Here is a 14,229-nt window from a genome sequence, read left to right on the forward strand (position 1 = left end):
CCAATGGCTTGCGGGTAGAATGGTGAGTTAGTGCGAAACACAACACAACGCACACACTCGCGTAACACTTCGCGCCATAACGGCGAGCGTACTTTGAGCGGCGTTCATGTCCGGGATGGTAGATTAGATGTGGATGCAGCGAAAAAACAAACGAAAAGAAAAGGATGCAAGCCCTTTTGCTTTTTGGATGGGGGCTCGTTGTACGTACCTGGGTATCGGGCCTGCTGCGGTGCCAGTGAGGGGTAGTAACAGAAGGGGTGTGTCATGTGTGCTGGAAAGTAATGATACATGCGTGGCGTATAGCTCGGTGGTGCCGTAACCAGTGCAACGCGATCTAGAAATTAAGGAGCAGAACAGACAAACGGCAACGGTTTGTTATCTCTTTTTTTCTCTCTCTCTCTTTCTCTTCTGGATCGGGCGCAGTCTTGGGATGAGGGTTCCAGGAGGCAGCGGGAGAAGGAGCAGGGAAGGTGTGATTGGGAAGGAAATTCGATTTGTTTTAGTTTTGCTTTCTTCCGGAACGTATACCGTGCTTCCAGGTGATGTGCCCGCAGGTGTGATTTGGTGTGTAGGATGAGTGGTGCCTTAAAACAAGTGCGTACATGATAGGTGATTGTGTGTAATAAATAGTGAATTATATGAACAACTTCCATCAAAACCATAAAACTCTTAGAAACACATAAGTGCAAGCCAAACCAGGTCAAAGCTAACAAAAACCCACAAAAAAAAATGTGCATATAAATTTACATTTTAATTGCTCTGAATGGCTGAAAAAGAAAAGAAAATATCGAAACACATGATTCTGTACAGTTAATATTTACAGGCAATGAACCCGAATGAATGATAAGATTGAATATGATTTGCGACAAAAGTAAGCATCTGTAATGAGCTGTAAAAGGAAATACATTCAATATTAAACACTAACCTAGCAGACACAAATCCAGAGAATAAAAAAAATGTACAATGAAAATCCTGGTCACGGCACCAAAGCACCAAACATTATTCAACAACCAACACTTGAAATGGAAAAGTTAATGCAGCGGAAGATGTGTAGCAAACAGTACAAAATATGCGAAAAACAAACTCTTTTAAGTAGATTTACGAAGTTGTCGTATGTTGTCGTATTAAAAGAACATTGAACTCTCAGACTTTGTTTTAAAAGTTTGATTTAAGTTATGAGATATTCCAAACTACTTAAAAAATTCAACAAGTTACAAAAATAAAATTGAATCTAATCGCTACCAATTTTTAACGATTCATATGATCGTACCTTAACGATGAAAAATGTATCGCATTGCAAGGACATTGCGCAAAATACTACTTGGAGAGAGAAGAACATCAATAAAGAAAGCATTCTAGAGCGTAAGGTTCACTTGTGAAAATTATTAAGTATAATGCCCTCAAAATGCGGCAATGCGACGAACATTACATTTCCATAACCAAAAGTAAGCGACTTCAATAAAAATCGTTAATTAATTAAAAAATAAAGAGATTTATCCATTTTAATAACTTGTAACTTTCCGCCAAATCCGAAAAATAAGTCATAGAATAGTTATTGAAAAGTGATTATAACAAAAATTCCAAACGAAACTCATTAACACTAAGCAGTAGAACAAAAACACATTCAGTTGAAGCCATAATCCCTTCAACTAACTTCAGATGATGCAATTCAGTTTCGCATTGAATCGCGTTGTAACGCTACCAAAGCCCTCAACGGAAGCTATAATATGCACGAAGTGTAACGTATTACGAGGCACATTTGTACGTTGTGTCCATCGGGCCATCGCTTTTATGACACTACCCGGTGCATTTTGTTCGGTGATGCAGCAAACGCATCGACTCGCATTATCACCCCGTGAGCGATGGAACCGTGACCGCCGAGCCCATTGGCTGTAACCGTACCGCAAGGATACTGGCTTTTCGTTGAAAAGCTTTTTTGCTTTCTGCCAAACATGTCACCACAACAGGGAAGAGAATGCGAATGCGACAGTCAGGCGAGCATGGATGGAGCTGGTGAAGCGGGCGTGTGCATACTGTTTGGTGATTGCACTGTTGTATGTTCCCACACACAACCGCGAGACCCTTTTCGAACCAGAGCCCTCTCCCAAACGACGGCCGAAGATGCGGTCGAGTCCCGGTATTGTTTGCCGAGCTGGCTCCGTCCCACCAGCACACAGCGTGCATTAATATTCTAACCCTTTCAGTGTGCGGCCAAGCGGATGGAGGATGAGGATGAGCAGCAGCAAACAAACAGACAAACAAAACAGCACACCGAATATGCAAATACGCGCACGTCCGCTGTGTCCGTGGCTGCAGTGGCAAAAGTTGCAAAAATATGTGCCTTTCTCCTTCGGTGGCTCCTCGGTGGCACGGCGAAATCGTACATCACCACAAGGACCTTGCTGTTGGAGTGGCAAGGCAGGGTACGCATGCGTTAGATCGCGGATCCCGTGCCGCCGTGAGAGCAGATAATGAGCGTGACTGTTTGCAGCGGGATTCCGTGGAAGCGGTCGACTGCGTCTGCGGTTGCTTACGCTCCCGTGGACAGGGTGAACATTGGTACTCTACGACAATACGGCACCCGGTACTCACAGCCGCGCGACATTAGCATAATGCGCCGATAATCAATAATGCTGCTTGCTGTAATGCTGGGGAGAGGCCCAGCCATAGAATCAAGAATCACCATCGAAAGACTTCAACGGGCGCATAGGCGAGGAACGGTTCTTGTGAGTTCGATTTTTGTGTGTGTGGGGCAGCGGGGCAGGGCTTGGGTCTTGCTGGCAGGCGGGGTAATGTAGCTGGAATGTTCACAACATGGTATCTTGCTTCCGCTGCATTAACCGAACACTCCACAAACACCCTTGTCACTGGTGGTGGTGCTGGTGGAAAGAAGCGCTAACAGACTGAGCGTTAGCGCGAAATTGTTTGCGTAAAAGCTTTCCTGCAGGAAGGGAAAGCAGAGGATAGAAAGGGCTGTGGGAAAGGGTATTCCAGAAGTTTGCCAACCACCTTCATCATCTCGCGCGCTGGTATCAGCGGCACCATCAGCTTAGGAAGGGAGGAACGACGAAAACTATTTCAAAAATTTGTCTGCTCGCCTCGCCCAGCGCCCAGCGAGTGTTCACCTTGTCTGCGCATACCAGTTTCGGTGCTATCGAAACGGATGCAAATTGTGTGTGTGTGTGTGTGTGTGTGTGTGTGTGTGTGTGTGTGTGTGTGTGTGTGTGTGTGTGTTTTGTTGTCTTGTTGCTTTTTTCGTCTCTTCGCCACCCTACCAAACACACGGTTTCGTCTCGGAAAGCACGCCGGGTGATGATGGCAAGAACATTATTCATCGCGCGTGTTCTTCCTTCCAGTGTGAGCCCTTATCCGAGGCCCGTGTTGTTCTCACTTCTCACAGACAGGCAGTAGAGGTCATCTTTGGCTACTGAAAGCGGGTTGAAGGGATGGGAAAAGGGCGGTGGCAGTGTGGCAGTCTCTTCCAAAGGGTGTGTGAAAAAGGGTCGGCTGCCTAGCCGCCTAGCCAACGATTCCAGGTGGGTGGAAAAATTGCGATAATTTTAGCCTCGCGTTTCGCGTAGAGCCCCCGGGAGAATAATTTATTGTTTCGAGCCTGTGCGCACAAGACAAGACGCACACACACACACACACGCATAGGCAGGACTTACGATGGGAAAGGGGTGGCCCGTGGGTTTACAAAAGGGAAGTGTGCACCTCGTAGCTGGGCGCGTTGACTTGACATGCTGCCTGGTGGGGTCGGTGAACGGCTACGGCGACAGATAACACCTGGGCCTAAGGTGGTGCGGGTACGTTGGGAAGCAGCGTCACAGGCTATCCTTGGTCACGATCCACTACCAGATGTTGATGTGTATGAGTGTGTGTGTGTGTGCATGTAAGTGAAAACACTCGTAAAGCACTGATAGAGCCTGGACAAGAGATTTCGTGCTGGTCGCATCTTTCTAACGCGTTGAGCAGATCTTCAACCGACACGTAGATTCGTGACCCCAGGGACAATGATTAGGAGTGTATTCTTGGACAAATTTCCTTACGATAGAACGTTGGTATCTACTACTGATAAGTACTTCAACAAATGATCACTGAAACACACATGAAACGCTTCAAATGTCAAACGTAAGATCAGTGAAGCGTTTAAAGGCAATCATTTTGAATTAAATTCAGGTTTTGTTGGTTTTTTAAAGATATATGCTTTGAGTAGATTCGTTAATACGGAACCTATGTTAGGATATCAAAAAATGCCACCAAAACTCTTAGTAAAAGGTTTAGAAGCAACTTGACTTAAATAAACATATATAACAGTTTTCAACTGTTATACGAAGCTTAGTGAAGCGTTGTAAATTGTTAACAAATAAAATATTTGAATCCATGGTGGATGGAACATTTATTTCTTCTGTACTTCTTTTCTTTTGTTTTGGCACCATGAGTGTATTCCCCTTTAATCTTTTAGTATTTATTGTGGAAATATTTGAATGAATTACGAGATTTTAATCTTTTGCAATATATCATGCTCGTAATTTAAACATCAACTGCAATGGATAAAGCCACATTCAAATAAAAGATTATCGGAATCTCTAACAAGAAACTCTAGTTTGTTTCTTAATAATGATATTATACTATATATTACACTTAGTAAATCTTCGAAACGCTTCATTACAAACGAAATTTGTAAGCGTTTTAGGTAATTTCTTTATGCCGTGCACTCAGTCATCTTAGTCTTTTGTGCACTGAACATGATATGACATCGTTTGGCCTGCAACAGATCCGCCGAGAGCCAAGTTCAGAGACAGAACGATCCATTCCAAAAATAAACCACTAACAAGAAAGCTCCACAACATGCAATAATAATAAAATTAATAACATACCATCACCAGATGCACCAACAGCAACGCGCAGCCGCACCAAAAGAAGGTCCCAAATGAATTGGTGCCGAAAAAAGAAGGATTCTACCGTGTGCATTCGATCCTGCGGTCGGTCGGTGTTTGCGTTAATCACACGAATCAACACCAAAGATTGCTATGCACGCTGCACGATGCTCTTTGGTTTCTTTGGTCCGTTTGTGGTGCGTTTTCATCTTCGCCAGCGTTCTTCCGATTAGTTCCGGCAGTAAATTTTCGATTTACTCCCTCCCGTTTCCCTCTAGTTATTGTCCTTGGATTTTGCTGTGGCAAATTTCGCCCCTTAATTGACAGTAATTAACAGTCTGAGGTTGAGAAAATCTCCACCAATTATGTCCATCAGCCGATCGTTGCAGGCCCGCGGGTCCAGCGTCGACGGAAGTGTCCTGAAGTCAGAATGAAGATGTTCCACCCGCGGCATTTCGCGAAGGAGGTTAATGAAGATCGCTGTCCGGTGTCTGCAGCGGAACGGGGGATGGGGAATGGGCGATGCACCATTTAGTGTTTCGCAGGTCAGAATATCCTCCCGGGTGTCGTCGTCGTCGTCGTCGTTCCGGGACTGTGACGAACCTCAAACGAAATCCAGCTGCGTGCAATGTTTCCCCCCGAGCGATCACAAAGCGACACCGTGTTGACACAAAATGCATGTTTTGTTGGCATGTTGGAGCTGGAGTTTCGGTGCCATGCTTCTTACTTTCATGTATTTTGTTTGCTCTCTCTCTCTCTCTCCCTTGATCTCTAACCAGTCGACGATCGTTTTGCGTGAAACGATTAAGCTCGTGTCAGCACGCTCAGACAACGAAGCTGACGATGACGCCGGGTGATCAGCGCCGCAGCTGGGCTCGGTGGCTCGGTGAAATGCTCACCATGTCCACCCACAAACCTCAACCCTCTTTCTTCCCCAATCACCCCACACCACAAAATGACGAATGAAAGATAATTGTTTTCCACTCTAGTTGCGCTGCGCTCGTCCCCATCTTGGTGCTCTTTCTCCACGCGCAGTTATGATTAGTGTTTTGTTGTTGCTGTTGCTTTCGGTTATGGTGCAGGTTCGGTTCCGTGGGCAGCAAATGCAACGCCCAGACACTGGAGCCACCGCAGACACTGCGCAGTACCCAGTGGGGATTGATGCTCAGGCTCGGCTGGCAATCGTGAGGCTGTTGGCGATAACATGCGCCTGCCTGCATGCATGCAAAACACAGGCCGATTTATAAAACGATCATCACCCATCCAGCGATCAATAGTGTAGATGCCACTTGTTTGGTGGCATTTGTGTTGTTCGGATGCGTCCGCCCGGCTGAAATTGATCTCGTGAGGCACGGCAGAGAAAGGCTGTTGGCCAGAGGAAGGTTTGCCAATTTTCACTCACCGTCCGTTCCGTGCGGATGGCCACGGCGCGGAAAAACTTTCGATAAGACTTATCATTAGGATTGTATTGACCTGGTGGGAGGGGGGGGGAGGATTGCGAGCGGCTACAGGTGGCTCTATTGCAGGCCCGGACTGCTCAAACGGCAAACGCCGTGTGGCGCAATCGTGGCTGGCGAATCGCGAAGCATGCGATTTGTTTTATTCTGTTCAGGTTGCGTGTTGCTGCTTGTTTTACCGCTTAATTCACCCCTGCCTCCCCGCACATCCCCTTATCCACTCAGTGAAATTAAGTATGCATGAATGGGGTTGAATCGCGGAATCACCCCGAGCCATATAACTGGCGGAACAGGACAGGAGGAAAGCATTGCCAGGCCGCTTTGGGGGTGAGAAATGAAAGAGAAATGCGCAAAGAACGCGCTGATGCGACGGCAGAAATGGAAATGCAAACAAACAGACAGACGCACATTCAAATCGCTTGTCACTGGCGTGTGTGTGTGTGTGTGTGTGTGTGTGTGTGTGTGGATTGATTCGTAACCAAAACGCCAGCATTGCACAACGCGGCTCGTCATCGCGCAAATTGGTGCGCACGTGTCTTTTTTTTGTATGTACCATGATACAAAGCGGGATGGAAATCCAAATGGTGGCAAATAATTTGGTGCAGAATTAAATTTGACATTTTGTGTGCCTCTTGTACGGCGCACATGAGTGTGTGTGTGCGCAAAATTGTACCTACGGAGGGATGAGTTTTTGCGCGGTGATGTAACATGTCAAATTAGCGAAGGAAACACACTTAATTGCATCGCACGCAGCTATGACGCATGCGGTAAGACACTTCAAATTGGGATGTTCAGTTGGATGTTGTTGTCGTTTTTGTTGTTGTTGTTTTGTTTTGCCTGACAGATTGACATGCAGTCTTCGTGGTGATGGTTTTACCAAGTCACGGTAAGAAGGTTTGGTGTTTTTGGAGTGTCTTATCGGTTGAAGTGGTTTGTTTGTGCTTTACGCTTAATAAACATTTGCATCCGTGCGAGCAGCGCAACCAGTTTCTAGATGAGAGAATTTCCAGTGGCTGGCTAGAAAGATCCAACAGGCACGACAGCATTCATGCAAGACAAAAGAAAGAGACACTTTTGAATATGAGCACTCTACTCTTATCTGTTACATCTCGCTCGCTACAAACAAGTGCTTCGTTACGGGCGCATAGAGGGTGTAATTAGGGGATGCATGTACTGCTGGGCATGTGATGCTTTCGTAAACAAAACTATTTGTGTGGGTTGGTTCTAATGTACACAAACGACATGCCTCAACTACAAGAATGCACATTGTAGAATGTTCAACATAAAGTTCTTAGTGCCTTCAATTTAGCTTTGGGAGTTGTAGATGATATTTGAGCTGGTATGGTCTATGTCTTAATAAGTCTGTTTAGTAATGGTTAACCCTACTTAGACAACAATTAATGAAGCTTAGCGAAAACCTTAACTCCATCGTGTCAATTTACCGAATTCAATTCATACCGTGCCTATAATTTGATGCTTTAAACGCGTTCTTTTGCGTCGAAGAACTATTTCAACCTGAGATAGCTTTTTATCTTTTATTTTAAATAAAATTGAAATCAGGTAGGAGCCAATCGGCAAATGTCAATTAAAACAAGATTCAAAGAGAACCGACTGAAGGAGAATAAATGAGACATAAAAAATCCATTCTTCACATAAAATACACTTAAAAACTAATAAAATTCTTCGAGAACTACAAAAACTGGAAAAGTAGAAATCCAAATGCCTAACGGAAGATTTCGCTGAGGCTAGTTCCCAATCTTTATCAAACATTTTAGCTCCTCACTCTGAGCTCACTCACGAGGTAACTAGTTCGTGAGCTGACAGCTATAATTTGATCCTATTTGTTCTGTTACATATTTCTAAAAGCTTTTAAATTTATTTTTGAGCAAAAAGTGGTCTAAGCCTCTAAGACACTTCAAGCATAAAGAATTTGTGTTTAAGTTGCATTTTTAGTCAAGTTCCTGGCATCAAAACCACCACAATAAAAAAAACACACACACACACACACACACACACACACACATTTCGTCAACACTTACCCATTCTGATTATCTAATCTCCTCTTCTTTCTCTCTTCCTCTATCTCCCTTTTAAAGCAGTCACTTCTAGGCACCGATCCGTGTCTGCAAGTTTACCGGTTGGCCTATTTCTACACCGCAAAACAGTGCCGCTTGACGTTGCTTTCCGCCTCCAAGCCCATTTCACGCCGTTTGTCTGTTTTGTTTTCCGGCTGCAGTTGGTTGCACTTGCGATGCGGAAGCAAGAATGCAGCGAGAGCAACCCGCCACAATACCGAAGTTCCGCGTCGCGCACCGTGCCGTGATTTATGGCTTGGGGAAGGCAAATTGAGGCACTAATGCGGCGTCTAAGAATCTTTTCTTTCCACTAATGCTTCCCACCCTCCGCAACGCCGGTGCATTGATTTCGCGCATACAATTGTTCTTGTTCCCGTTGCGAGAGGTCTGCATGCTGCGTGGTTTTTGTAGCAAAGACGTTACCGGGGGAAAATGCACAGCTATACAACAGCACGTGCATCGTTCCACCGATCGGAGCTTTTCTATTCCTAAACCGTTCACGATCGTCTGCAACATTGTTGCTGTGTTCGCGGTTCTGTATCGAATGTCCATGAAAACCATTCCACTGTCCCCACCAGTGCTTCAAACTCCCCGGCCTGTACCCGCCAATTTGGGCTGTAACACGAAAATGAACCGTATCAACCATCTGAAGCGCTTATCTTCCACTCTCTCCTTGTCTCGCTCCGTAATAGATAGAGTGGCGCTCTCGCGCTATTCTTTCCAGCGCCGTGTTTTCGGGGTGGCACAGGCGGGAAAAGTGCATGGAAAATTACTACTATGATAATTTTCCGCTCGGTCGCCAGAGCGATTCGGCCACTGACAGAGAGAGAGAAAAAGCATCAGCAGTTGCCGGGAAAGGGTGGCTTTTAGTGATTGTTATGGGTAAGGGTGAATCCTCTTTCTAGGTTAGGAGGTTGTGACTCAAACCTCCGGGATCCGGCGTAGGGCGTCAATATTTGAATAGGCTATTTTTCGAATGGATCACTTATCGATCACCGGTCAGGTCACAATATCCTGTCGACAGGGAAAGGGTCCAACAGAGAGGAGGTCCAAAAAGGTCACGGCTCTACGGATAACAATGCATTTGTGGAGTTTGATCTTCGAAAAAGTCTGATAAATCCTCCCCAAGCCCTAATACCTTTCAATAAACTCATCGAGGTGCTTCGATGAACTGTCCCACATATTCTTTCGGTGCTTCGTCCGAATCCATTAATGAACGTCTTTAGGCTGAGCAAATGACTTCTCGAACCCATTAACGCGCAGCTTAACGTTGTCAAACGCTCATCGACCATGGAAAGAACTTATCGAACATCGGAATGGATGGGGAGCCCGTCCGTTAGTTAATTTAATGACCATTCCCCGGGTTTGCTTAGTCTGATTGTCGCAGACATTCGTCGATTTGCGGCAAACGACTTAGCGGGAATCGTGCGATCGGTGTGTGTGTGTGTGGTCTGTCTCGTCTTTTCCTTAACTGTGCAACGGGACAAAAAGGTAAAGTATTCTCGTAATTCCACCTTATAAGAGGGAGTCAATCGATACGGCGTCGTTTGTCGACTCCGGTGTTTTGCGTCTACAGAGAGAAAACGGTAGCCAACTTCCGGTGCGTACGATGAGCCGGACCACCGACGCTGATTCACACGCAGATAGTAGTGGCTGTTGCCATTCAGAATTATCGTTTGCAATGGCGACCCCTTCCGACTCCAAATGCAGCAACGCCGGTTGCATTTCAATGTTGCCAGGCGGGCAGAAAAGTGTCATAGTCACGTGCGCATTGTGATGAGCGTAAAATCACGCACACAGTTTGGACTGGGTGCAAAAGAATCGGGAAAAAGCCATTCATCAACCAGCGTCCGCAGGAACAGTGCTCCAAGTTTTGGAAGCTCTCTCTCTCGAGAGAGTGGGAATCCGGTTGGGATCGTCGTCTGTTGTTAAGTATGCATAATTTATGTATCATTTAGCTGTGTTCAACGATCGCCACCAGTTTTACGGTGTGCGTGGACGCGATTGTTGTGACGCAATGTTTTCGGGTTGAACACCTGGTATGGGAAATCACAAGAAGAAGTGCTAGACAACTCCAGAAGCTCCCGTGAAGAGCTCCCATGACCATTGATACCCGATGGTCCGAAGGTCGTTTAACGGATTGGAGGGACTGGAGCTGCTCACGATCCATCCTTCTACACGCGTTGGGAATGCTTAACATCTCGACCCTTCTCCAGATGCTGATCAACGATCGCCACGTGATGTACATTACGTACCATCAAACTCATCTTCTGCCCCGGGGAATTCTTCTTCAAGATATCGCCCATCCCCATTCCGTTAAACCGTGTTGTCCACAGAAGTGTTGACGCGGTTTGCGAGCTCCAGACCCCGATCCGACACGTTGATCGCGTGATGGAGCACGATCATGATCGTCATCAAGAGGCGTGTGTGTGTGTGTGTGCGTGTCTGTTTGAAACCCTTCCATGCGCCCCACAACACCTCCATCACGGGCGTGAATGTTGACGACGTGAATTATTATGCTTGAACGGCTCGCGCGTTCCGTTCGCGGGCGCATTTGTTTTCGTGTGTCGTTCGACGTCGTCCCGGCCCCGGGGTTGATGACCCAGCACCAGGCACCGTGCTCGCGAGCATTTGGGTGAAGGGCCGCGCCCCTTTTCTTACTTGCGCACCGGCGCATTTCTGGGTTAGATCCGAATCCCGCTCCGGACGTTCGCGCACCCTCGCTCAAGACGCGAGTGAAAGACTGCAATTTTGTGAAAGCATCTCGCATCCCGCATTGCCTTTTTTCTAGTTTGTTGTAGGTGGCGGTTGTAGGATATGGAACAAATTGGGAGCGCGGCAATGAAAGAAAATCGGGAACAGTGCTGGTCTGTCATTAGGGGTATCAGCCGTGTGCTGTGTGGTGAGACAGCCCGATCGCCAGCGGCGGTTACGCGAAACCATTTGCATGGCGGCTCTAGTATTCCTGCGTCCTGAGCTTACGTAAAGGCAGGAGAGTGGTGCAAAGACAAGGGCATGCCAGCAGGAGGTGGATTTGATTGGGATGAAGTGTGCGGCAGAATTTGGCAAACAAGCAATAGCAATCTGTTCCCAGGATCTCCAAAGAACTTATTCTAGAGGTTGAGAATAAAGCCTACGAAGAAGTGCGCCATTTTTATACTCGAAGAATTGATTAAGCCCTCAGGGTGACTTTGTTTATGGAGAAACTATCAGAAATGTGCCTCCAATCAGTGTCGTTATTGTTGTTATAGTCAAACGTAGAGTCTTAACCAATCCAAAGAGCTCTTTCGCGCGAGAAGTGGTGTTTTATGACCCAACGCCTCAAGAGTCCGTGCTGTAGTTGTTGATAGTTAATGCCGATGAAGTGCGGTGTCAAAGTGCTGTACCGCCATTTCGCTGCATGCAGAACAGATATCATAAAACGTCACCCCGCCTGCTGCTTGTGGCAGATAATTGGACAGACAGTCCGCCACAGTGTGTATTTTATGACGTGCAAAAACCGCCACTCTACTGGACCAGTTCAGTAACACACGCTCACACTCGCTTCCACCATTTCCTACGGAAATATGGAATCAGATTCCAAAGAATGGAAAGCAACAGGAGGCACAGCAACGGCAAAAAAAGGCAAACCAATAACATTACTACACCACACCGCTACAAGGGTCCGATAACAGTACTTTAACGGCATCGCCCAAAAGCACAGATTCCAAACCAACTGTTTTGCGGCAGCCGAAAGGAATCGGTTTCGGAGCGCCTCGTTTACGCTCATTTCGTTACGATGGCTCGTTACCATGCTGCTCTGGAGCGTCGAACGAATTTCGGGCCGCCGAGCAGTGACATTGCGCGCGGAATGGAGGTCGGATGTGAGGGGAAGCAAATCATCACCCCACATCACAGCGTGTTCTTTTGGGTGCCTTGGGTCTGTGAGTGATTGTGACAAATTGGAGTCGATTTCGGGGGTTCGAGGGATGTGGAAATTTGGAAAAGCGGGTCAGACGGTTGCCCCAACTCCGCCAAGATGTGGGTCTTCTGAAACGCTCCGTTAATATCCCAAGCGTTGGTGCGTTCTGGCGCTCGTAAACCTGATTTAAATAAAATATGATCTCCAACCACCATCACCACCACGATCGCCACCACGCCCAAGCAACTGGAAGCAAGCAGGGAGACAGAGGATATTCGATTCCGAAAGTAACAGCTTTGATGGGTCCTGCCTGATCCACAAATGTGGAGCAAACGGGCACGCTCGCTGAAAGGTATTCAGCAGGTTTGGTTTTTAATTATTTGTTTTAACCGGAGAATTCGTCCTCCGCCCTCCCCTCTTTCATTACGTTAGACGTCGACAGAAGACATGACGGTGCATGACAGCAGCGGGCCCACAGCGGACGCACTGAACCGATTAATGTGCGCTGGTTGCGTTTGATAAAACGCTTTCTCCCTGCGTCTGGCTTGGTGGATTAGGTCACCAGGTTGACACGCGGCAGACCGGTGCGAAGAATGCGCGTGCTCGTGCGTACTACGCAGCCGAATTGCTGTACGCTCCACTTGGAGGGACGCATGGGACGCCTCCAAGGCGCACACAGAGGCGAATCGATTCTGTGCGGTCTAGTTTTTGGGCACTGTGCGAGAGCGCGTTTGGTGTTCGTTGATTTGGCGCGAAAATTGGCTCCCTGGTCCCTGGAGGGTTTTCAGTTCGTCACACGCTAATGAAGTTAGTGGACGACGCAACGGCGCGATGCGTTGCGGACAACTCTGCAAGAACACTGGAGCAAAAATGGGATCACGCGAGCAAAGGTGATTTTCCATTTGGTTTCCCCTCTTTGCGGTGGATTTCTAAACGCGCGGGAAGTGGGAAAAACTAATGCGCAACACCCGTAGAAGGAGGGAAAAGATTAATGGCGTTGGTGTCCGACTTGGCTAGACATTATCATAAATTTTGAAGCACACACACACACACACTCGGTGGATTTAAAGGGTAAAAGGGTCTCGCACATTAAGTGGAAGGTTTACGGGTAATGGAAATGAGTTCCCGTCGAGTACTTGAAAGATCCGAAAATTGGGTTTTGGTCATATTGGGGGAGGCTTTCACCCTAATTTTGATCACTTTATCAAAGTCATAATCGATAACCTAGATGACGATGCGACAGGAACCATAATCTCATCCCAAAAACCCCCGGGAAGATTTGGACACTGTGGAGATAGGTTCGTAATGATGGACTAAAAATCAAGGTCATTGTATGTTTTGTGCTGCCGTGTAACGCTTTTTAACATAATGCGTCCATTTACATGCGTTAGAGGCTCGATCCCGATCGAGTGCTGCGTTCGGGGAAGTTGTCGGGAGTTTGTTCCAAGGCACCCTCCAAGATGGCTCCCCGTGTGACGGGGGAAAACTGTGTAAATTCAATTCAAAAGACCGGCAATTAACTGTTTCGCGCATCGGACACAATACCGTGAGCGTGTGGCCACCGGGCCGTAACCGGGCGGGTGGTCGAACGTTGTTCCCCCCCATTCGAGGAGCTCCATTGATTACGCTTTCGCCACTCACACTCACCATTCCTGGTTGGGAAGAGAACAGTTAGGCGTAGAATGTACCGGGCGCGCGTGTGTCTCTAATACCACACGGAGCGTAGCAAATGGGGATCTGCCCAGCGACAATTGAACCACTGATTGGGACATTCTCAGCCCCAGGTGCGAATTTTCGTCGACGGTAATTTTCCCGAAGAATTTCTCACTTTCCAAAAATTCTCACCCAACCGCTTGGCGGGGCCATTCGTCCGTTGACGTTGGGAGTCATTAATATGTTCCGAACGGTTCTTTGGA

At 47.0% G+C, this 14,229-nt stretch overlaps 1 protein-coding gene across 2 annotated transcripts in view; it reads right to left on the minus strand.

Moving 5' to 3' along the window:
- Positions 1–14,229, minus strand: part of LOC121600068 — a 45,405-nt gene that overhangs the window by 6,973 nt on the left and 24,203 nt on the right. The window contains exon 2 of one of the 2 annotated variants that reach the window (XM_041928361.1): positions 209–334. The exons of the other annotated variant lie outside the window; for it this stretch is intronic. Coding sequence (XP_041784295.1) covers positions 209–334 — 126 coding nt within the window. The remainder of the gene's footprint in view (positions 1–208; positions 335–14,229) is intronic. 2 annotated transcript variants of the gene reach the window in all.

This window comes from Anopheles merus, chromosome 3L (genome assembly GCF_017562075.2).
Source record: "Anopheles merus strain MAF chromosome 3L, AmerM5.1, whole genome shotgun sequence".
Taxonomy (NCBI): Eukaryota; Metazoa; Arthropoda; class Insecta; order Diptera; family Culicidae; genus Anopheles; species Anopheles merus.